Source organism: Rhinoraja longicauda, chromosome 27 (genome assembly GCF_053455715.1).
Source record: "Rhinoraja longicauda isolate Sanriku21f chromosome 27, sRhiLon1.1, whole genome shotgun sequence".
Taxonomy (NCBI): Eukaryota; Metazoa; Chordata; class Chondrichthyes; order Rajiformes; family Arhynchobatidae; genus Rhinoraja; species Rhinoraja longicauda.
In genome coordinates this window covers 26,291,381-26,314,866 of record NC_135979.1, presented here as the reverse complement: position 1 = coordinate 26,314,866, position 23,486 = coordinate 26,291,381, and the positions used below count along the sequence as shown (strand labels likewise).

General features: G+C 39.5%; 1 protein-coding gene across 3 annotated transcripts in view; it reads right to left on the bottom strand.

Annotated features, from left to right (window-relative positions):
* Nucleotides 1-818: 818 nt before the first annotated feature.
* Nucleotides 819-23,486, bottom strand: part of mtf1 (metal-regulatory transcription factor 1) — a 60,411-nt gene continuing 37,743 nt past the window's right edge. For 2 of the 3 annotated variants that reach the window (XM_078422912.1, XM_078422911.1), the window contains 6 exons: nt 22,317-22,450; nt 20,916-20,993; nt 18,512-18,614; nt 17,314-17,786; nt 12,049-12,112; nt 819-10,341 (listed from right to left, as the gene is read on the bottom strand). In XM_078422912.1, the coding sequence (XP_078279038.1) occupies nt 9,932-10,341; nt 12,049-12,112; nt 17,314-17,786; nt 18,512-18,614; nt 20,916-20,993; nt 22,317-22,450 (1,262 nt within the window). In that variant the 3' untranslated portion in view covers nt 819-9,931. The remainder of the gene's footprint in view (nt 10,342-12,048; nt 12,113-17,313; nt 17,787-18,511; nt 18,615-20,915; nt 20,994-22,316; nt 22,451-23,486) is intronic. The other variant, XM_078422915.1, reaches the window with a different exon arrangement.

Genomic DNA, 23,486 nt, shown 5'->3' with positions numbered 1-23,486 from the left:
ACATTTATTGTATAATTGTGAACTGAATGATCTAGGGGAAGGTAAGTATGCAGAATATAGTTCTCAGCATTATAACACACTGACTCTATAGACAAAGTCCAATGTCCGCAGTGGGGTAGAGAGAATTGCACAGTACCCTAGCTTATGGAAAAGACTGTTCAGAAGCCCGATAACAGAGAGGGAAAAGCTGTTCCTGGGTCTGGCTTTTTTTGTATGTTCTGCTTGCCAGGAGTGGGAAGGAGGATGACTGGGCAGGGACAATTCTTTGTTTATGTTGGCTGCTTTTCCAAGACAATGTGGTGTAGATGGAGTTAAATGTTGGGTGATGGACTGGGCTATGCCCACAACTCTCTGCAATTTTCTTGTGGGTGACATTTGTATAGCAGCACTACTGTGAGCAGGTTAATATAACTGGTCAGGTTGAATTTGGGCCTGAGGGAACATGGGATAAATTTAATTGACTGAGGAAAGGAAGAATGGACAAATGTAAGATGGATTACCTATTCAGAATGCCTGGGTGACAATTATCTCAAATGATTCAACTTTTTCTCCAAATGTACTCTCTGCCATCTACAATTTCCTTTACACAATACTTCTTGCCAATTTTACTTTAAATACTGAGGGAGATATAGATTGATTATCATAATTATTCATCTAACTTATAACCCATCCCACAGTTTACATTAGGTTCAGGTTAGGTAAAATAATGAATACAAATTTAGAAACTGAAGACATCTTCATTATTTTATAGGTTAAGAGAATTTTCAGATCTGGCAATAAAACACCTCCTGATCATAAGTCAGTATTTATTAATCAGGCTCTTATGCATCATATTGCTCAATTTCAAAAATGTTAATTTTCCACATAGCAGATATTCCAAACTGAAGTACAATATTAATTTAGTACAAAAACAAGCAATTCAGCAAACTTATTATTTACATTTACATTCTTCAAAAATACAAATCCATTGTTATTCTTCACTCTTTGGGTTTTTGAGACATTCTCTTCCTTTGGAAGCAACTGTAACATTTCGTTTCTCTCTTTTCACATCAGAATTCAGGAATGAAGACACTCCCGTCCACATATTTAAATAGACCCATTAATACAGTGGGTGCTGCATGACTTCATCTCCATTGATTTCTGCCCCAAACCCTTGGCTTCACCATGTAAGGCCTGTGGAATATTACAAAAAGTCAACAGTAGAGACCCTTTCTCTGTTCCCAATCTACATGCTACACCGGTGATGTGCTTAGCTATTGTAAGTTGCATGTACAGCCACGATGCAACAATCTACACATGAGCCAATTGTGCTGTATCAGCATGTGACTGGATAAATAAGTTACACCTATACTGTGTGCAGCATAAATATGGCAAGGTCTGTAGCAAAGGACTCACTTTATTATCACCATATTGGTCATTTATAACTTTGAAAATAAACAAGTTGCCAAAATAAATATACATCTGGATATTGGCATCATGTTTTTACCCATTTGTTACCCATGCCTGGTAAATACTTAGTATTTTGGAAGAAAATGTTTAAACCCATCAGGTAAACAGAACTGAAACGTCTCCTGGAGCAAAATGATAAGGCCATCAACTAAGGGCCTGCAAAGCAGTATGACGTTGTTGCTCCATTTTTCTCCCAAGAATTTTACAAATATAGACGTACAAAAAATATTCGAGGCAGGGATCAGGAAGGGGTGTCTTAAGCTGAGAGCTGGGGCATAAAAGGATTTCCAACAAAGGCAAAGGCAAAAATCACAAAGCAAAATAAAAAATATTTTCCTTCTTTGTAGGGAATTTTTTTAATAAATGGTTACTGGTGGTGATATTTGTTCTTTAAGAAGGCAAGTTATTCTTCATATTTAATATGCCATTAACCTAGCTTTCGAAGGCTCAGGTCCCTCTGCTGAGCATACAGAGCCATTTCAGTGCATACTGAGTACAGATATCAATAACTAATGGATGCAGAGCATTCCCAGAGTTTTATAAATAAAGAACCAAGTTGGCAAAAGAAACCTAAGGGCAGATTCACTTATGCATACACACACGCTCGTCACATAAAATTGTACCTGGGGCTCAGAAGAGTGGCTCTCCAAATTATAAAACTGTTCAGTAATAAAGCTCATCTGTCTCAGTCTACCTGAAGATCTTTATAATTGAAGTTTCATCTCATTTTACTGTGTTAGTTTACCGGTGTAGGCAAGAGAATCTTAATTGACTTAACCAGCTGTGTCAGTGTGTAATAAAATCAAAACAGATTTGAAACTAGGTCTTTCTGTGCAATAGAATACTAATATACTAATACATATTTACTAAATCAAAATTTGGAAAACAGTTTCTGGAACAGGTATCCAGTTAAATGATTATTCCATAAAACAAAGTGGTTCGACTCCCAGGTTTGTATGAAGCTTCCTAAAAAACAACAGTGCTTCGAACAAAGCAGACAGAACAGCTATAGTGAATGAGCAAGTACAAGAAGGTTCAGTACTTTGAGAATGTAATCATGTTACAGTGCATCCCAAGTACTTATTAAACCACTAATGCAAGCATTAATGGGTACTTGTTCAAAATATTAACTACCATATAAAATGACAATCTACTCTTCATACAATCTCAATATTTCAAAAAAACATGTACAAATCAAAGCAAAATATTTAAAGATTTTGCAAAAAAAGTCCTCAGCAAAGAGTGCAAAAGCACAACACAATTGCAAATTAATTAACTAAAGTGCTTCAACATAAAAGGAAATAAAATGATGCAAGGAATGCTAATCATTTTCCTAGTGTGTAAAGATTAAACTAATTAGTAGATGTAACTTTAATTCACTTGCTATCAGCAATTAAACAGTGCCACAGAATAATGTTTCACTGCAACTCAAAAAAGAGCCCTATTAATTATCAATACTATTTTAGATCTTTCAAATTAGAGCAAAAGATGCTCCAAGAGAGTAAAGGAAGGATGGGGTCGGGGTGAAGGAATAAAGAATGCTGTGACTGATGATCTGTAGAGATGCACGGAATGATTTTTTCAGCATCAACCTCATAATAAAGGTTGTGTGTACCTTGCTGTACACAGTCATTGTTTGAAACAGGATTTTGGCATAGGAAGTTGTTCAATTAATTTTCAACATTATTTTTTAACAGCCTCCCACAATTATTTTGTCTTATTTATCTCCATGATAAAGATTAACGCTGCAGTTTACAACTTGGACAAGAACGAACCAAACCCAATAACACTGTGACTGCACAAGACAGCCCATTTGGTGAATCAAGATGCATGAAAACGTGACTGAATTCATAACACAACAGCAAGTGAAATGTTAGCCACAACTGGAAATATTCGAACTCTCGGGTTTGAAAAGCAAAAGAATCAGTGCTGCATACCATAATGCTATATACAGTGTTTCTAACCACGTGATGGAGTAAGGAAAATCTCAACACATAGCAACAACTATGGACTCAACATTCATCACAATGTCAGTGCACATTACATCAAGAATGAGGTCTTCTTAAGGTGCATAAAGAATGCCAAGCCATAAATCAACAGATGTGGAAGAGGTGTACTAACACTAACAATCTCTGGGTGTGTCTGAAGTTGTCATTTTAAATTTGCAAAACATCACTTTTCCACTGGCACTTTAGTTTGGGGCGATTCATTACAGCAGTAGCATTCAAGAGAGAGCTAGATAGAGCTCTTAAGGATAGCGGAGTCAGGGGGTATGGGGAGAAGGCAGGAACGGGGTACTGATTGAGAATGATCAGCTATGATCACATTGAATGGTGGTGGTGGCTCGAAGGGCCGAATGGCCTACTCCTGCACCTTTTGTCTATTAAGTGGTTGCAGCCTCTCACTGAATATTACTGCAGCTTCTCACTGAATATTACTGTTTGGCAGTGAATTCTCTCTCTGAACGTTGAGTGCAATAATTCCTTCATGGCTGATTTTTTTTTTAAAGGCTATTTTGAGATGGTCATTGCTGAATTTTCTCAAAATATTCTGTTTGAACAGAGAATTTACAAAGCCACATTATTTCTAATGTATATGACCGCATGGCCTTTATAATGTGTTTCACTCTTCTCATGAACTCAATTGCCACTGCTTGTCAGCAAAACAGCAGGTTTCTCATTCATCTTTCTAAATGAAAATATTCTACCTGTGGGGTTAAAATACCCCCATCTCTAGTAAACTAAGATGCATCTGGAGATCCACAATTTGTTATGTTTAAGGTGTAAAGATTTTGTCAAGAACAGACTTGGTATAGATTGTGGACGGCTAATATCCTGTTTGAAATTGGACATTAACTTATGGTGGGCTGCTAACTTCCTTAATACATTAGAGAATTATCTTTCTTATCCAGCCAGAAAGACAGCACACATATCCATAGACAGGTGAGGGGATGGTGGTGGACAAGAGGGACCCAATCCACCCCCCTCCACCCATGCTCATTCCCCTTCCCTTTGATGAAAGACCACAGCACCCAAAAACTTAAATGCCCACAATTTGAAGTTGGGGGATACACAGGGAGATTGAATTTAAACAGCTTTGATTTATTTTTGAATGAATGAGAGATACAATTGGATACCACCTCTAAGGAAATCTTATGGTTGGCAATAAAATTTAATCAACAATAAGAAACCGATCACCCTCTTCCCCATTAGAATGAGATCCAGGCATGTACAGCACAAAAAAAAAAAAATTTGGTCCAATTACTTTGATGTTTTAAGCAGGAAAAATTACAACCACTTGATGCAAGGAACCATGTTAAACTCTGATGATGATGATGACCTTATTTATGGACTGAAAAATAATATATCTTAGTCACAAATAGATTTTTAATGTAAACAATTAAATTAATTGCTTTAACAACCCTTAAACATTATGCTTCGAAATGCTTACTGATATAAGTTATTGCATTAAACTATAACTGCATTTGATTCAAATGTGCTATAGTTTAACTATGTTCAGTATGAGTTTCTTTTGTACTCATTTTATATTAAGCTGATATTGAATAGTTCGATCAAGATGCATGCCTTAAATAAAATTATAACAGTATTCCTAATTAACAATTCTGATTTATTAGTGAAAGTGGTAAAATTGGAAAGGTTTAAAACTAAAATGTAAATGTTATATTAACCAATTTTACCTATTTTTATGTACAGAACTTAAAGTTTTACAACTTTTAAATGTTGTAACATATTCTGACAATCCACATTCAAAGCTCAATGTACTTTTATACAAGGACAAAATATTACGACTTCTGATTATTTAAATCTTCCATGTCCCAATTTTAAAAAAATACTTCCAATACTTTGGATTTTCCACATCTTCCAAGGTGTTTGATTCAAAAACAATGTCAACAATGGGCACTGTCCAAAACCATTTTGAAAGAGCTGTTATCAACAAATTGGTGACTTTATTCAAAAGATTCATTTGAATTCTGTCAATTGTACATTTCAGGATTTCTGATATATCCAGTCAAGACTTTTAATATCTTTTTCAAGTCACCAGAACTGCCTGCAAACTCTGATAGAAAGTCAGTTGATCAGAATTTTCAAAAGGGATGAGAACTTGAATGAAAATATTTGCAGAGCCTTATTAAAAGAGCAGGGGAACGTTGCTGAATGGAACCAACTACAAGGATTCAGTGGGCCAACATGCATCTTCTAAATTCAAAGAACTACAATCCAACCTTGGTTCACCAAATACCAAAGCATCTTTATAACATCAGTTTGTACTGCAAATTAAAAGTGTAGATCGTAACTAGACTGCTTTGTTAACATACTTCATGACAGTTGAGCATTTTGTACTGTAATGAAGCCCAAAGCTGGTATTAATTACGTTTGAGGAATACCCAGGTGCATCAGTAGCCATTGTTGAAAGAAATCTTACCATACAGACAAATAACAGCTCAGCCTTCATGCTAAACTTATATTAGCCACAAATTTTTCACTGGCTATACTTTATACATAATGGTAGAGGTAAAAAATAGTCTACCTGGGAGTTGCTGATCAGATAATAACAATGGAAGTTCAAGCTCAAATTCCAAAGTTTCCTTCTAATCAATAGCAGTGTCTCCAATGTGCTGGGGTTGAATCCAATAGAATGGGAAGGAAACCGCAGCACATCACCACCAACTGCAATCTTAATTATGCTAAAATTAGGTGGTTTTGGGGATGGGGTGGGGGCGGGGGAGCAGAGAAGGAAAACGAGCGAGAAAGGAGTAAAGATTGAAAGAGAAGCTAGCTATAGGCTTCAGAAGTTACCCCTTCGGTACTTTTAATCCTTTACCACTTGGAAAGACAAAGCCACCATCTCAGTTTCTCCCTTGTCTCCTGGCCTCCAATCATTTAGACAACGAATTAAAAACTCCTGAGGACCATTATTTCCTCATTGCAGCAGGTTCTACAATGAATAATGTTCAAATTAAATTGCAGTGGGTAAGGAATTCAAAGACATTTTATTCCAGTTGCCTAGACCAAATCTGAATTTTGATAAATTACAGCAAATGCACTGCAAATATTCTCTACAACTAGCTCAAATTAAAAAATCTATTAGTATGGCTTTACATTTCCCAATGCTAATTACACTAAATTAACACTCCATCAAAATATATTTTGATATTTGTATTTATAAATGACACCAGAATAAACTCTGAATACAAACAATCATTTAATTGCATTTTAATTGCACCGTCCACCTCAGTAACATCAAAAAGAAAATTGCTGCTATTGCACAAACTTACCAAGAAATAATTTTAGGCAATTGGTTTAAATCTCTTCTCCAAATTATATACTGAATTTCACTTAATTCTTCTTATTTTTTAATTTAACTTATTGGACAGGTCAATATTTGCAGAGTACAAATAAAAGTTGAAGCAAACCGTAATTTTTATGGAGCCACTGAAATGATTCAGAAGCTGCAGTAGTTGAGTGATACCACCTGCACCTTGAAACTAAATAAACAATAAAGCTGCTAGAAAATGCCTGATCCAATCAATAGAGCTGCACTAAAGCGATAAATTACAATACAGCCAACATTTGTCATGGAAGAGAAAGCATTGGTGCTGATACAAGAATGCCTCTAATGCCAATACTACTGTTACGGAACTGATCCTCTAATGTTTAAAATTTACCCCACAGCAGAATAGTTTGGAGCTGTAGGGTAATTGATTTGAACTTTTTGAACCTGCACCCATCCAACTTAAGTTCTCAACTTTCCCCAGTTGTTCTTTATTAATAGCCATTATAATATTTATTAGACTAAAGCCCATTGCTAGCTTTCAAACATGATGAAGGAATGAATTCAACGTATATGCTACGAGGAAGTCCTGAAGTGTACATTTATATTTTCTTTTAGAATCATTTTCAAAAAAGATATTAACTTATTTTGCAAATGATTTCTGGGACATTTGAAACACCAAACCTTTAAGACAGCATCCAAAATAAACAGATTTTAAATGTTATAAGTTACATTCTTATATTTTAGGTTATTAATGTTTTAAAAAATAATTGTGACATCTCTATTGTGACTGTTAGTCTGAATGTTAATGTTAATTTTGTGGGGGGGGGGAAGGTTTTGATCCCAAGGGCTCGTTTACTTTCAACGCTGAGCGATTCCACTCTAGTAATTTTTAACATTCATGGCTTCTTACCCTCCAATATGCTGCATTATAACAACATTTAGTTTTCCTTTCTTGGATCACAATGAACACATCAAAAACGTTTGCATCAAGTGTCAGAACCAAACATTCACAGGTGGCGTGTAGGACAGGCAGATTCATTTAAATCACCTTCTTGCCTACAGTTGTCAAGCAGTTATTGGAAAAGTACCCCAACTGCATGACAATCTTTGCATGTCCAACATCATATGTTAACTGCATTATTTGCATAACTGTAGGCAGTTTTCTGACTCACACGCTTAAAACTAGTTAATGTTGTCCAAGCATTAGCCAGGAGTTACAGGAGAGATATTTGGTCTAATTGACCTGGGCTTAAAGATCTCTGCCATCAGAGTTTTGAAAAATTAAAGTCTACTAACTTACTGGACCAGAGTTCAATTTACACTTTTTCTTTCAGTTTGAATACAAGATTTGAAAGAAAAACAAGTTGCTTTGTACAAATCTGCCATGGAGCAACTTCGCTAGCCAAATGCTTTAACTCACACAGATGAGACGACTCGATTTAAAATGTGTATTGATGGCGATATTTTGAGGTCATAGTAGCAGCAGAATTATTCATTTTATCTTTATCCTCTTCAGTTTTGTTTGTCCAGAAGTTTTGAATCTCAGAATGTAACGTGGCAAATGGAAAGAGAAGGAGGGGATCCTAAATTGATTGCAATGAGAATGTTCACAGTTGATAAGTAAATACATGTTTTAAAATGCTATTTATAGCACTGGTAAGTTTCTGCATCAAGTCAGAGCTCCTTCAAATAGTACAGAAATATTTCTTACATTCCTATGATTTCAGCTCCCACATTCCACTGGTAATGTTAAAGGGCTCTACTGTACATCTGCATGCCTGTACGAATGGAATCTGCATGGCTAGCAACTTCACACAGTTGACCAGCATTATTTGGAAACAGTTATTCAATATGCATGCATGCCCATTTACATTACATTTATGGGAGAAATGTGCAAACTATCAATCACCCAATTCGCAACTGATAAATGTTAGGAACACATTAAAATATATCTTGAAATGTATTTGGATATCTTGTTTGGTATAGTAACCTGCATGTGTTCCAAGTTTAGAAAGCAATGTGTTTCTGATATATCTCAGGGGTACAATTTTACTTGAACAAATCTTATTAAATTAAGCAAAGGTACAAGGGCATTGAGCGTGGAGAGCGAAAATCAAATATTTACTTCTCCGGAAATGTCACTGTGGGAAATAAAGCTTACAGCTATAGAAAGCGTAGCCAAACCCTACGGTGTGACATCAGCACAAACCAACTTCCTTATTGTAGAGTGTGACTTTGCAAATTCTTTATGGTAGAGTTTGCAGTGCTCAATTGTAACAAGTTTCATTTGATCATCTCGGTCCTTCAGAAGTTAGATGGGAACAATCTAAACACTTAGAAGCTTATTCAATGCTTTGGTTCAGATCCAGCTACTTAACATTGCAGCACAATACATTGAGATCTTACCAATTGTAATCAAGAAAACCATAACAAAAGCATTAACGCAAACTCCTTTTTTTGATTTTAGGGTAATTAAACTTCACAAGAGGACTGACAATTTGCTACAGGCTTACTATGATTAGATTAAAGAGGATGCAGATTCACTCGGTCCTTTCATGCTGCAGCTCTGCCTTTGGTCACCAGGGGGCTCCAAGTGAGCTGTGCAATGGCTATAAAAAGCCTTGTGACAGAAATCAAAAGCTCAAATCATATTTTTCTCATTATACTAGTTCACCACTTCCATCAGGATTTTCTCTTGGTGAAGAAATATTCGCTCACAGACATGAACCAGTGACCATAACTCACAGACCATAACTCCAACCGGTCTTAACCCTGTGGTCTGCCCATCTATATTGCAGCCAGTTCAGGTGAACACAAAAAAATTGCATACAAGTCAATGAACAAACACCAAGGGGCTTCCTTTGTATCAGCACACTTTTTCTTTGCCATTTATTTTCTGTGGATTTATTCCTAGCACATCTCTTCCTTTCTTCAAATGAGAGACTCCAGATGCAATCTGGAGTCCAGACAAACGTTCCAAGGCTGTTGAAAATATAAACTCTGAGAAGTTACTCTTTTCAACTTGCACAAAGCACTTTTGGAAGTATTTTCACACAAAAAAAATGCTCAGAGCAAGTGGCACTTCTGCATAAAAGGGTCCCACTTTTTTTGTCTTAAATTCTGCATAAATAAAAGCTGGGATTTCTTTTTGAAAAATAATTAGAAAATCAGCCTCTATTGAGCATAATTATTTGGAGAAATTGCTGCTCAAGTCTATTTCTTCTTCTACCTTCCTCAGCAGAGTCTGAATGTCACTTGCCTCAATACCAGACAAATCTGCGGATGTTGTCGGACTGTCGAGAGAAAGAAACGCAGTGAAATCCATATTGTTCAAACCCGGTATGAGTTCAGTCTGCAAGGGCGGCTGTGTTGCCTGACTGCTTCCCTTGGAGCTGGAAGGAAAAGTCTGAGACTGCGGCCGAACCTGCTCCTGATCGGCCTGGATCTGCGAAGAGTCTGCTTCCCGCGGTGGGTTTTCCTTGCTGCTGCCTTTTTTTTCTTTGCTCTGATCACGGCAGGCACAGTGGCACTGACACGACTCCTCTTGCTTGATGATTATGACAGGAACACTCAGCCCGATCTGTTGCACTGGGCTTCCTGTGATGAGAAGTGAAACAAGAGGCACATTTATATAAAAACCTGGCAGCTGCTGATATCACACAAGCTACCTTCTACATGGACCTTAGAGTTTTGAGTTTTGAATGATTTCAAAGTCATTGAAATCACTTTCATGAGTTTTGAAAACGGTAGTTTACCATTACCCATCTAGAGTCAGTTTTGCAGCAAGGAAACAGGTCCTTTGGCCCAACTTGCCCACATGCCCCATTTACACTAGTCCCACCAGACTGCATTTGGCCCATATCCCTCGAAACCTGCCCTATCCATGTACCTGTCTAAATGTTTCTTAAACATCTTTCTAGATAAGATTTACATCAGAATATAAAGATGTGTTGAGCTTGCAGTGAGACAAATAAATAAATCATTGAAACATGATGCTAATTGTTTACGCAACCCATAAACACAGTATGTGACCAATTGGCTCGGTTAGATGGAAATATGTCACATTGGTCAATGGTGAATTCACATACTTTACGTTTTTGCATGCATCCATAAGTAGGAAATATATATCAACCACAGGACGTAATCTATGGTTCCTTCACCAATTATTGTGTGGGCTAAGCAACCATAGGGCACAGGCCCCAGAACTGACTTACATAGACTAGCACAGCACAGGAACAGACCCTTTAGCCCACAGTATCTGTGCTCAGTAGGAAGCCAAGTTAAACTAATCTCCTTTGCCTGCATGTGGTCCGTATCCCTCCATTCGCTGCATATCCATGTACACCTAAAAGCCTGGCTGGTCCACCGTCAATAGCACCATGTTTCGAGCTCAGTAAAAAAAAAACTTGCCCCCAAAATTTCCTTTAAACTTTGCCCCTCTCTCATTAAAGCCATGCCCTCTAGTCTTTGACATTTCTTCCCTGGAAAAAAACTCTCATTGTCTATCCCATCCAGGTCTTTCATAATTTTATGTACTTTTGATAGAGGTTCTGATGGTTGCCTCTTAACCTCCAACGTTCCAGATAAAACAATCCAAGTTTGTTCAACTTCACCTTGCAGCTAATACCCCCTAATCTGTTCAGGGACTGTTTACTGTTGCTCTTTCTACAGATGCTGCCCAAATTGCTGAGTATTTCCAGCATTTTCTGTTTTTAGTACAATGGTCAGATTTCAACCCACAATGTATTCATGTAAGTGTAGGTGTCATTATCACTAGGCTGCTATACCATCATACAGCTGTTCCACACACGCCAGTCAATAAAATGTTTTGTGGCTGCACACCACATTGTCACCACATCACAAGAATAAACAAATAGCTATGAAATATAGACACAAAATGCTGGAATAACTCAGCAGGTCAGGCAGCTTCTCTGGAGAAAAGGAATAGGCGACGTCAATAGGATAGGAAAGCAATAGGATAGCCACGACACCTATTGATTTTCTCCAGAAATGCTGCCTGACCTGCTGAATTACTCCAGCATTTCGTGCCCATCTTAGGTGTAAACCAGCATTTGCAGTTCCTTCCGACACAAATAGTTATGAAAGTTTGGGAATAAATCTCTACCTCAAGGATAAATCCTACATAAGATCTTATAACTAATGTAGCATAACATTTACCCGGCTGGACAAACAGAAACTTAGATACCTTGATGTAATTCATATTCTCACAAATTCATCCATCTAAAAGTTTACCCAATGCTTGAAATTTATTGTAATATAGAAAAAATAATTAAAAGCTGTTACCCGTATTGTTGGTGACTGGTATTGCTGTGGTAAAAAACACCTTTTCTACTTTAGGACCCTGTGACTAAAGAAAGAAAATCTGTTATAAAAATGAACAGTTGAACATGGGCATTAATTACAAATAACATTCTGTTTTAATGAATAACTAGACGACCCGTCGGGTCCAAACCTCTCCTGCATTAGTCTTCTTCTTCTTGCGTTTGAGGCAGCAGAAGTTATGAAGCTGCTTCTGCTTCTGCTGTCTCTGTTTGTTGTCGTTCGCCTGACTGAGGTCAGTTGACAGGGCTCACCACGAGGAGGTTGACAACGTGAGCCCCTGCATTAGTCTAGCACCCTTCCCTCCCCCACTCCAAAAGCGCACAGCAAGATCCCAGGGTATATCCGAGGTTGTGGTGGCCGGTGAGTCCCCCCCGTGGCCGGGCAAGGGGGGAGAGGAAAGGGGAGAGGGAGCCACTTATCTAACAAGTTGTAAACAATGCAAACATTCACAGGGTCAGCATGACATTTATCCTTCACTCTGGCAGTGCAATAGGACTTCTCCATGGTAAAACCAGAGCTCCCACTTTTAACATTTATTTTCTGTTCAATGGAGAGTTTGGAAACACAGGTAAAATGAAAACATTTAGTGGATGAGAGTGTATGGATCAAATACAATCGTATATGGAAATAATAAATCGTCAATCTTGGCTTTACTTTTTATAGTAAATGGTAGAAGTGGGGCAGCACAGTGGCGCAGCGGTAGAGTTGCTGCCTTACAGCGCTGACAGCACCAGGGATCGGGTTCGATGCCGACTTCGGGTGCTGTCTGAACGGAGTTTGTACGTTTTCCCCGTGACCACGTGGGTTTCCTCCGAGATCTTCGGTTTCCTCCCACACTCCAAAGACGTACAGGTTTGTAGGTCAATTGGCTTGGTATAAATGTAAAATTGTCCCTCGTGTGTGCAGGACAGTGTAAGTGTGCAGGGATCGGTGGTCGGTGTAGACTTCAGTGGGTCGAGGGGCCTGTTTCCCCATTGTATCTCTAAACTAAAACTAAACTAAACATGATAGTGGAACCATGGAGATGAACAAAGAAAGGATAATTTAGCTTGCACCAATGTAGGACATACCAGAGTACTTCACAGTATCAGCCATGGCTGTATTGACAGCAAGCTTGCCTGTGAGTTACATGGATGCAAGTTAGTGTCCCCATCCAGAGGCCCAAGCACAAACTCAAGGTCGTGTTTCCAGAGCAGTATCAATAGATTTGCTCCTGGACTCCTAGAGATGTGAAAATGCCACACAGGCACAGGCGGTGTTAGGATAGAACCCAGTTCCTTGAAGTTGTGAGGCAGCAGCACTAACTGGAAATCGCTTATAACATTTTGGTTTTATAAAATAATTAAACATTTAGTAACTCAGGACAAAGACTCTGATAGATTACTTTGCACTCATCATCTTTGGCATCCGCTAGAAATTCAAGGTCATGCTTTCTGGATGATCGTGTATTCCTGAGGCTAATTAAATGGTTTTCACACACAGGGTCTGTAATTACTTACATTCCTCAAGAGGTCCCTCGTGAATATTAAAAAGCACATTGCAAATTCATAAACAGTATATCACTTACTTGAACACTTGTAATTCCATAGAGTCTTTCAGGCTTTTAATTCCTTTTAAAGGGTCATTGCTGCTATAGTTTTATAGATATACAGCATGGAAACAGGTCCTCACACCCATTGAGTCCACGCTCTCTGTCGATCACCCATCACTAGTTCTATATTATCCCACTTTCTCATCCACTCCAAATACATCAGGGGAATTTGCAGAGGGCAATACAGGTACTTCTCAGCTTCCGATGGGGTTCTGTTCCGAGAAACCCATGGGAAACCGAAAGGATTGTAAGTCGAAATGCATTGAAAACGCGTGTTCACGTGTCCGGAAGCGCGCGGCGGCTCACTACGGGTCGCTGCCGTTTGCACCATCGCAAAGTCGAACTATCGCAAGTCGAAACATCGTAAGCCGGGGAGCACCTGTACAAACCAGCACATCTTTAGGGTGTGAGAGGAAACTGGAACATGTGGAGGACACCCACACAGTGACCGGGCGAACACCAAGAAGAACACCAGGGACTATTCTCACTGAAATAATACGAGTTTTTGACATGCAGCTTGGAAAATAGAGTTTGTACAAAACAACAAGCAACACTGCAAACTGAGACTGGGAATTATCTGGGTAAAATCAATACCCAGAAATCCCTGCTGCTCTTCAAGTGGTTGCATTCTGAGCATAACGAGTCTAAAATCTTGGTCAGTTCCAGTATTTAAGGGGGCACTGCTGTAAATTATAGGTGAATGAAAAATTATTATGTAAATGTTGTGAACAAGGGGCCACTTCTGGACACTTCTATGACCCTATGAGATTGAGCAGAGATCTCCAAAAGTTCAAGGGAATGCATCAAAATGGAACATAGAACAGGAATGGACCTTTTGGTGCACAATGTTTGTGCCGAACATGATTGCTAGTTAAACTGATTGTACATGATCCATATCCCTCTATTCTCTGCACTTCCCTGTGCCTTTGTAAAAGCCTCTCAATGCCAGCACAGTGTCTGCCTCCACCACAACGCTGGCAATGCATTCCAGGCCTCCACCACTGTGAAAAAAAACTTGCCCCGCACATCTCCGTTAAACTTTGCCCCTCTCAATTTATAGCCATGCCTTTGAGCATTGGACATTTTCACCCTGGGAAAAAGGTTCTGACTGCCTACCCTATTGATGCCTCTCTTAATTTTATATAGTTGAACCTAGTCTTCGCTCAACCTCCGACTACAAATCCAAAGCAGCATTTTAGCAACATAAAAACCCTCTAATCCAATCAACATTTTGGTAAACCTACTTTGCACCCTCTCCAAAGCATTTGCATCTTTCCCATCATCGCTAGATCTGCAGTCAATACTCCAAATGCAGCCCAACCAAAGTCCAATGGAGTTGCATTCTTAATTTGGGGCTGTACCCCAACTAGCAAGCGAGTTAAACAGCCTCGGTCTGCTATTGCATTTTGAGATTGTATTTTTCTCCCCGATTAACTGGCATTCCACTCTTGCTTCTCCCCAGACTTATTGTAACATGGATTACGGGGCTATTCAAAACTCTGATCCCTAAAGCTTTAGCTAAAAAAAACCTCATGCCTGAAATGAGAATACATTTTTGTTTCCTCCTTGCCCTCACCATCAGCATCTATCAAGTTCCGTGAAAAGTAACTAACACATTATTATTTATGTCCTTCACAAAGTGAAGAAAAATTATAGGGAAGTAATTTAAGAGATTTATGGCATCTCCAATACTGATGCCATGAAATTGTGGGGCAATTTACTGCAGCCAATTAATCCATAATTGGAATGTGGGAGGAATCGGAGCACCCGGAGAAAACCTATCCGATCACAGGAGAACGTGCAAATCAATCTCCAACAATTTCACGGCATCAGTCTTGGGGGCGTCACAGAAATCCTTCCTCCGCATTGAAACTGGCAAGAGCTAAACAATATTGCATTACAACCAATATAATTTTACCGAGCTGCTTATAAGGGTTTGAATTTCTCAGGGTGAGGAATTTCCCCACAGTTCTTCACTCCATGCAGGAGATTAAATAACAAGCATTCACGAGTTTAATCCTGGAGGAAGGCTGGATGGACAATTAGACTTTCAGTTCTAAACTTAGTTATTATGAGTGCCAAGTGCACAACTTGTTTGAAACAATAAACCCTGTACCATGTCCACCTAATAACTGGAAACCACCTCAATTATGTTATCTCCCATACAATTCTCTACTAGCAAGCACACTACTTTAAAATCAGGATTTTTCTGAACAGAAACAGTGACCTGCCAAGTCTGCATGCACTTATCAGACAGATCCAACATGATCTTATGTGCCATCTTACTACCTGGAAATTATTTAGAAGCTTTTTCCTTTAAAAACTATGAATATATTTTGTCAGAGTTGAGCACTGGGGGATTGTGGAAAGGATAAACTTACACTGGGGGATTGTGGGAAGGATAAAGTTACAGGAAAAGTCTAGTATAGATGACAATAATAATTCTCAGGTTTAAAGATCTCAAATTAACAATGATATAGCATCCATGTCTGACTAGTAAAATATACCAGAAAATATATATTTGGTTCGTGATAGCTGTTGTTAAGTAACACTAATGGCCCTCTGCAATGTGCTGGACAGGAAATAATAAGTGATCCAGTTACCTGTGCTTCTTTAATAGTGATTGAGGGATGAAAGTAAGGATCGTCCTAGGCACCAGAACGATACTGAGCAGCTCATTAATTGGGCAAGGGAATAGCGGAGGAATGTATGCTGCCAAGTATGATGCAAGCCATTTTGGGTGTCGAGGACAAATGCCATGGATAATTCAACCTCAGAGTATCAAGGAACAATTGGGCCTTATTGTATGTCCAAAGATCCCTTAAGTGGCAGCAGCATAGGTAAATAGGATGGAGAAGGTGGTACGAAGGATGCTTGCTTTCATTAGCCAGAGGTCATGGTACAACCTCCTCTTCTCTCCATATCTGACACCCATATCTGACTCCTTTCCACCTCTTGCCTGTGTCAATTACTCCATCATCTCCCAATCAAGCTCCCCTACCCCCCACCCCCTCCCCTCACCTGCACCCACCTATCACCAGGCTTCGTCCCACCGCCACCTCTCTTTTCTAGCTTCCTCTCTCCACTAGTCAGGATAAAGAAGGGTCCTGATCCGCAAAGTCGCCTGTCCATTCCCTTCACAGGTGCTGCCTGATTCGCTGAGTTCCTCGAACACTTTGTGTTTTGCTCAAGATTCCACCATCTGCAGATTTTTGTGTCTCTGCTTCTGTTTTGACAACTATTTGCCAGGAAATGGGGGAAAATTCCGTGGTGAATTTTCAGTATAAGTATAAGAAATTTAAAATATACAAAGGTACCAGCTAAACCAATCAGGAGGATATTTGGTTCACTCAAGGCCATTTGGCTCAACTGCTTGTTGGTGCACAACCTCGAATTCCAACAAGCACAATGAACTAATCTTATCCAAAGGATAACGTACTTAACAGCCCATTTTTGGAGGGCCAGTCTAGATTGCAAGTCCACTAATGGAATTTAAATCTACTAACTTCTAAACCATCTTCCATTACAGATGTTTTACCAAGTCGACCAAACTGATAAAAGTAATTGCATCAATTCTTTGAGTGATTAATCCATCATATCAATATAGCTTTAAAAAAATGAAACCACATGCTCACCATTTTCTCGGAATTTTGATGAACAGTGTTGGTTCCTTTTATGATCCACTGCAAGTTCTGGTCTGCCATCACAATGCTAGGCTGAAGAATAGTGGTGCTCTGCGATGGATTAATTGTTATATTAGCACCATTGGTTGCTAAAGGCACAGTCTGTACCATAGCCGGCATTGATTCTGTGTTACAAGAGGATGGGAGTCCATTACTGGACATAGGTGGAAGCCCTTGCGTTGGCTGTAGTGGCGCTGGGGAAGGCTGGACAAACTCTTGCTGATGGGTTGAAAATTGCTTGACTGGTGGGACAGGCACTTGAGGTGTCTGCAAAATGCCAGTGGGATTCCTAAATGCCGTTTGGTTCGTACTGGTAGCCAACGTATCCAACGGTGTGGAGATGGGGTCTGCTGCTTGCTGGGAAAGTCTCTCAATAGTTGGCTGTGACAAGGTTGGAACATCACCTTTTAGTTTCCCTGTCAAGCCTAAACACAAAATACAAATAATTGTGAAATAACTTGTAGCATAGAAAATAATGTACCCTTTTTAATAAATTTAGCACCTAGAAGGGGGTATTGTTGTTCTTAAACCTCTTAAAGAAGCTGAACACTTCCTTTTGAGTTCATCACACACATTATCAATGATTAATTTACTCCATCACCACAGTAGAACTCTGATGCTCTATATAAACTGCCTAATTTTAACCACTATTTGATTCAAGACAAATGCAGCACATATCGGAACAAAGTTGCTTGGGGTCTGTAACTTGCTAACACTTTTCAGTCAATACTTTCACATTGTCACATATGCCAAGGTACAGTGAAAGCTTTTGTTGCGTACTAACCAAACAGCGGAAAGACAATACATGATTATAATTGAGCCATCCACATATGCTAAAGGGTGTAACGTTTAGTGCAAGATAAAGTCCAGTAAAGTCCAATGGAAGATAGTCCAAAGGTAAAATAAGAAATGCTGCTGTTGGAGTAGAGATTTAAGAGAGTGACGCGATTGTAGTGCGTGATTGCAGATCCACTTCTGTGACCAGCATACAAAGAGTCGCCTGGCTTGGGCATCATCTTGGATCTGCTACAATCAACCAGCTACAAAACAATTGTTTTTAAAAAGTAAATTATTAAACCCCAAAACTACTGGTGCTACTTGAAAAATTGGACTGGAATCAATCTGAAATGTAATTTATCATTGTTCCTACCAGGCTGTTGGGAACCATCGTGACTGGCACAGCTATCAGTATTGTGAAACATGGATTCAAAGAGACTTCCTGCTGAAATAGTGCTCAGGTCATGTCCTTGGACCTAACAGAAACAAAACCAGGAATTAATGTGGGTGAATATGAGTGAGGGGAGAAAGAAAAACGAAGGAGTTAAGAAAAAGAACTTCACACTTTTAAAAAGTACTCCAACAATTTATATTTAGACTGTACTCATAACATGACAACACTCTAAGCTGGTAGATCAACCTAAAATGTTGATTCTGTTTCCTCCTCTACGATACTGCCTGATCTGCTGAGTATTTCTATTTTATCTGTTTTTAACAGATTTACAAGCATTTTTAGCTTTTCAACTACCTGCTGTTGACTGATTGAATTGTATTGGTTGATAGATACAGCATGGATACAGGCTCTTCGTCCCACTGAGTCTATGCTGACCATCGATCACCCATTCACAATAGTTCTATGTTATCTCACTTTTGCATCCACTCCCTACATATTAGGGGCAATTTACCGAGGCCAATTAACTTACAAACCGATTAACCTACAAAGCATCCCTACACACCGGGGATGTGAAAGGAACCTGGAGCACCGGGAGGAAACCCACACAGTCACAGGGAGAATTTGCAAACTTCACGCAAACAGCACTTGTGGTTAAAATTGAACCTGGATATTTGATGTTGTGAGGCAGAGGCTGCCGCCACTAGGCTGCCCTGTAAAAAAAATCTGTAAAACAACAATGCCAACCACCATCTGCTTTTAAACTAATTCCCAGCTAACCTTTGGTTCCATGAACCTCAATATTGCTAAATGCCTTCTAAAAATAAATTGAGAAAACATGCACTGCATTTCCAATATCCCTATTTGTTATACTTCCCCTTTTCAAATTTGTTTCATAATTGTTTCACTAAGCCATGACTCTAATCGTCTTCAATGAAACCAATCTCAAAAGTATCAAACAAGATGGTGTCAGCGCCCCATCTCTTTCTTAACACAATGTTGAACCTCATTAATAACAAACCAACTGCAGTAGAGGAGTTAACGAACAGGAACTTATGGAGACAAGAGTATGCAGATGCTGGAATTCTGAGCAAAACACAAACAGCTGGAGGAACACAACAGGCATCTGATCAGTTTAAAGTGTCCCGAACCTAAAATGTCAACTGTCAGACTCCCTCCAGAGATGCTGCTCGGCCTACTGCGTTCCTTCAGGAGTTTGATTTTTGTTCAATGGAAAAATCCCTCACAGGGGCAGTATTTCAGAGGCAAGGTCATCCCAACCTCAATAGTGGATCTGCAGGAGGCCGACTATGCTTGAGTTTGGAGGTTGTGCTTAAGTTATTGATGACTTCTTCACTAAAGCGTATGAAAGGATGCACCCAACACAGTAGCACAGCGGTTGAGTTGCTGTCTTACTGCGCTTGCAGCGCCGGAGACCCGGGTTCGATCCTGATTACGGGTTCTGTCTATACAGAGCTTGTAACTTCGCCCCTTGACCGCGTGAGTTTTCTCCGAGATCTTCGGTTTCCTCCCACATTCCAAGATGTACAGGTTTGGAGGATAATTGGCTTGTGTTTGTATACTTGGTACAAGTGTAAATTGTCCCTGGTGTGTGTAGGCTTATGATAATGTGCGGGGATCGCTGGTCGGTGCGGACTCGGTGGGCCGAAGGGCCTGTTTCCACCCTCTATCTCCAAACTAAACTAAAAAACACTCTGAATCGGCAAGACAAAAATTCTCTCCCAACCTGTCCACACTATACAACGTAGAACACAAAATGCTAGAGTAACTCAGCGGGTCAGGCACCGAGATATGGAAGGATAGGCATTGTTTTAAATCAGGACTCTTCTTCAGATTAGAAGCACCCTGATGTTAGTCTGAAGGGTCCTTGTTCTGCAGAGATGCTGCCTGGCCCGCTGAGTTACTCCAGCATTTTGTGTTCTAAATAAGATTTCAGCATCTGCTGTTCCGTGTGTCCCCACTATAAAACACTGATCTCTGACATTCAAGGTTCATGGCAAAATCCTGAAAAACATTCACTGTTTCTTGCATCTTGAAAACCACCTCCCAGTGACAGAAGACATCAATGAAATTCGTTATAAATGAAAAAAAGTATTAAATCTGTCAATTTCCAGTACTCTGGCTCTTCCACCGTATTTTGCAAGGAGATTGAAAAAACAAAATAATATGAAGAAAATTGAAATAATTATACATGTAATATACGGTGAGAATCTATTCAAATTAATCAACCATCAAATACATAATTGAATGCCACACTACGATCTTCAAAAATGATTATTTCATAACCTTAGCACAGGAGACAGCGCCTTAAAAAAAACCCAGATACTACTGTTTCATCACCAACAGCTTGTAATAAATAGCTTACCAATTGTGAATTTTCTCGGAGTTCTGAATCCGTGGATATCAAGCTGAGATCACTTAAACAAAGTGAATGGTTTGTCTCCTGTAGACAGAGTTGACAATATTACCAACGTACAAATCTGCACAAATTATAAACCAAAGCAATTGTCGCAGAATGGAGAGAATCCAGCAATAAAAATAACTATTTTTATTGTAACAATCTGCAGACTTGGCGAAGGAACTGGAAATCTAAAAGAAAGCTAAACCATGAATCCTTTTACAACTTATTGGAAGCATGGTACTGCACTAATTCAAATGTTAAAATAGAAATGACATCTCTTCATTAAAATGGTAAAACATTTGATCTTTTTTGGTCCACATTGTGAATAAGTTGAAATTATTTTTTAAGCACCATGATTTAATTCAATGTTAAAATGACCTTTTATAAGTTTACAATGCTATTCTTGAGTAATGCCGCAGAACCAGGAACCCACCGGAGAGGGAAGCCCGCAAGCTGCAGCTCATTGCAACAGCAGGCCTGTCTACCTCCAACCAGAGAGGAGGATGGAGGGAGACTGGACAAAGGCCCATCCCAACTACAGCCCAAGCCCGCCGTGGAAATGTAAATCTGCCCGGAGAGGGAGGCCCAGTGAGTCGCAGCCCACCTCAACAATAAGCCTGGCTGCCCACTGCGGAATCGGGAACCCACCCGGAGAGGGGAGCCACAGACAGGAGGATGGAGGGAGACGAAGGCAGTCGTTGGACAAAGAAGAACCGGGGTGTCTTACCTTCTGCACCCTCACGGTTGGCTGCAGGAGACACCCCTCGGGGAACAAAGACTGAAGAGGGCCATGCAAGGAGAGGACAACAGTTCAAGGGACAACCAGAATGGAGGCGATCATTGCAACAGGCGTTTGTAGCCAGCTGCTACTGGGACTACAAAATGGCGCCACGCATAAAGACTCAGTGGGCTGTACATTCTGGTCTAATCAGGGGATTGTGCTCATGTATGGTGATAGTCTTTGCTGAGTTGTATGCAAAAAAAGTATTTCACTGTACCTGTGTATATGTGATAATAAAGAAACCATTGAATCATAATTTGCTATGAAAGATAGTTCTGTCAAATTTTTACAAGGTTAAATATTACTACTATTTTTTTAAATATACAACTCAGATGGCATCTCTTCATTCAAAACGTTAATCCTTTTCTTTTTCCTTATATACAAGTATTTTGTGTATTAAAATGTTCTCATTTTATTTCAAACGTTTTATGACCTCCCTGGCTCAAAATCTCTCTTAGCTTCCTCCTCTTCCCAAAAGTGAATCACTGTCGTGTTCTGTGCATGCAGAGTAAACAGTGGCCAGCAGCTAAAAGCATACCTTTCAGCAAAGGGTTCCAAGAGAACAATGTTTTGTAGCAACTAACCTCATTCACAGAATTCTGGCTCGACACATTAACTGGGTTCTCTTTATCGTGGGCCTTCATGTGGCTCTTGAGACTATATTGTGTGCTGAAAGTCTTTTCACAGCGATCACTAGGGCAAAAGAAGGGTCGCTCACCTATCAAAACACAATAGTATTCTTGTTTTAAGTTGTAGTCACACCTGCAAATTCACTCATATTCCATCAAAAGTGACAAAACAAAAATTTTCATATTGCAATAGCATTGTAGAGATGAATTAATTTTAATTAATGGTAGCTAACTCCGTACTACGCAATTAAATTAGGTCGCTCTGCAGCTCTGAATAATTCTCCCTTTCATGTTTCTGCATTTCTATTGGCTTCCCAGGAGAGATTACTCAAGTAGAAAACTGCAGGCAATATCCTGCTGGGGTCTGCTTGCATTCTGAGAGGCTTGTTGCTATAAATAACTTTGAGTTGTCAGAATAATTGGCAACAGCAATACAACAGAACAAAGCAGTGGAGTACTGGCAACTATACTCTGCAACAAAAAAAAAATCATGTGCACTTTTTTAGTTTAAAAGTTTGTGGGGCATTTGCCAAGACAATACTGCTTAAATACTTCAAATACAAATAAAAATACCGCAGCCTAAAAATTAATCTACTACTTCAGTGTTATATTTAAAGGACAGTGCACAGCACTGTTTAGGTTGTGAACTCACCAAAGTGAAAGTCAGTCACACCCGGGGCTCGACATCGCTGTCATGCCAGAGGGAACCCATGGTTAGGGCCTCTCCAAACAGGACCAGAATGGTGTGAGGTTTGAGTGAACGGTGGGAGAATGGAGTCCTTGAGAACAGCAATAAAAATACTGACCAAATCATACCAGCGTCCCAGGTGGTCCCAGGCTGGCCATTGCTCATGGACACGCTGTTTTAATAGCAAAATAAACATGGACAATAACAAGTGACTTTAAGCTGGAGTAACTCAGTGGGAAAAAGAAAGCTTCTGCCAGTGCTCTTTTCCAGCTTTCTTTCTCCCCCTCCCCCCCCCCCCCCACCCCCACCCCCACAAACAGTCTGAAGAAGGGCCCTGACCCGAAATGTCAAGTAGCCATGTTCTCCAGGGATGCTGTCTGACGCCGCTAACTTACTCCAGCACTGTCTTTTTTTGTCAACCAGCATCTGCAGTTCAT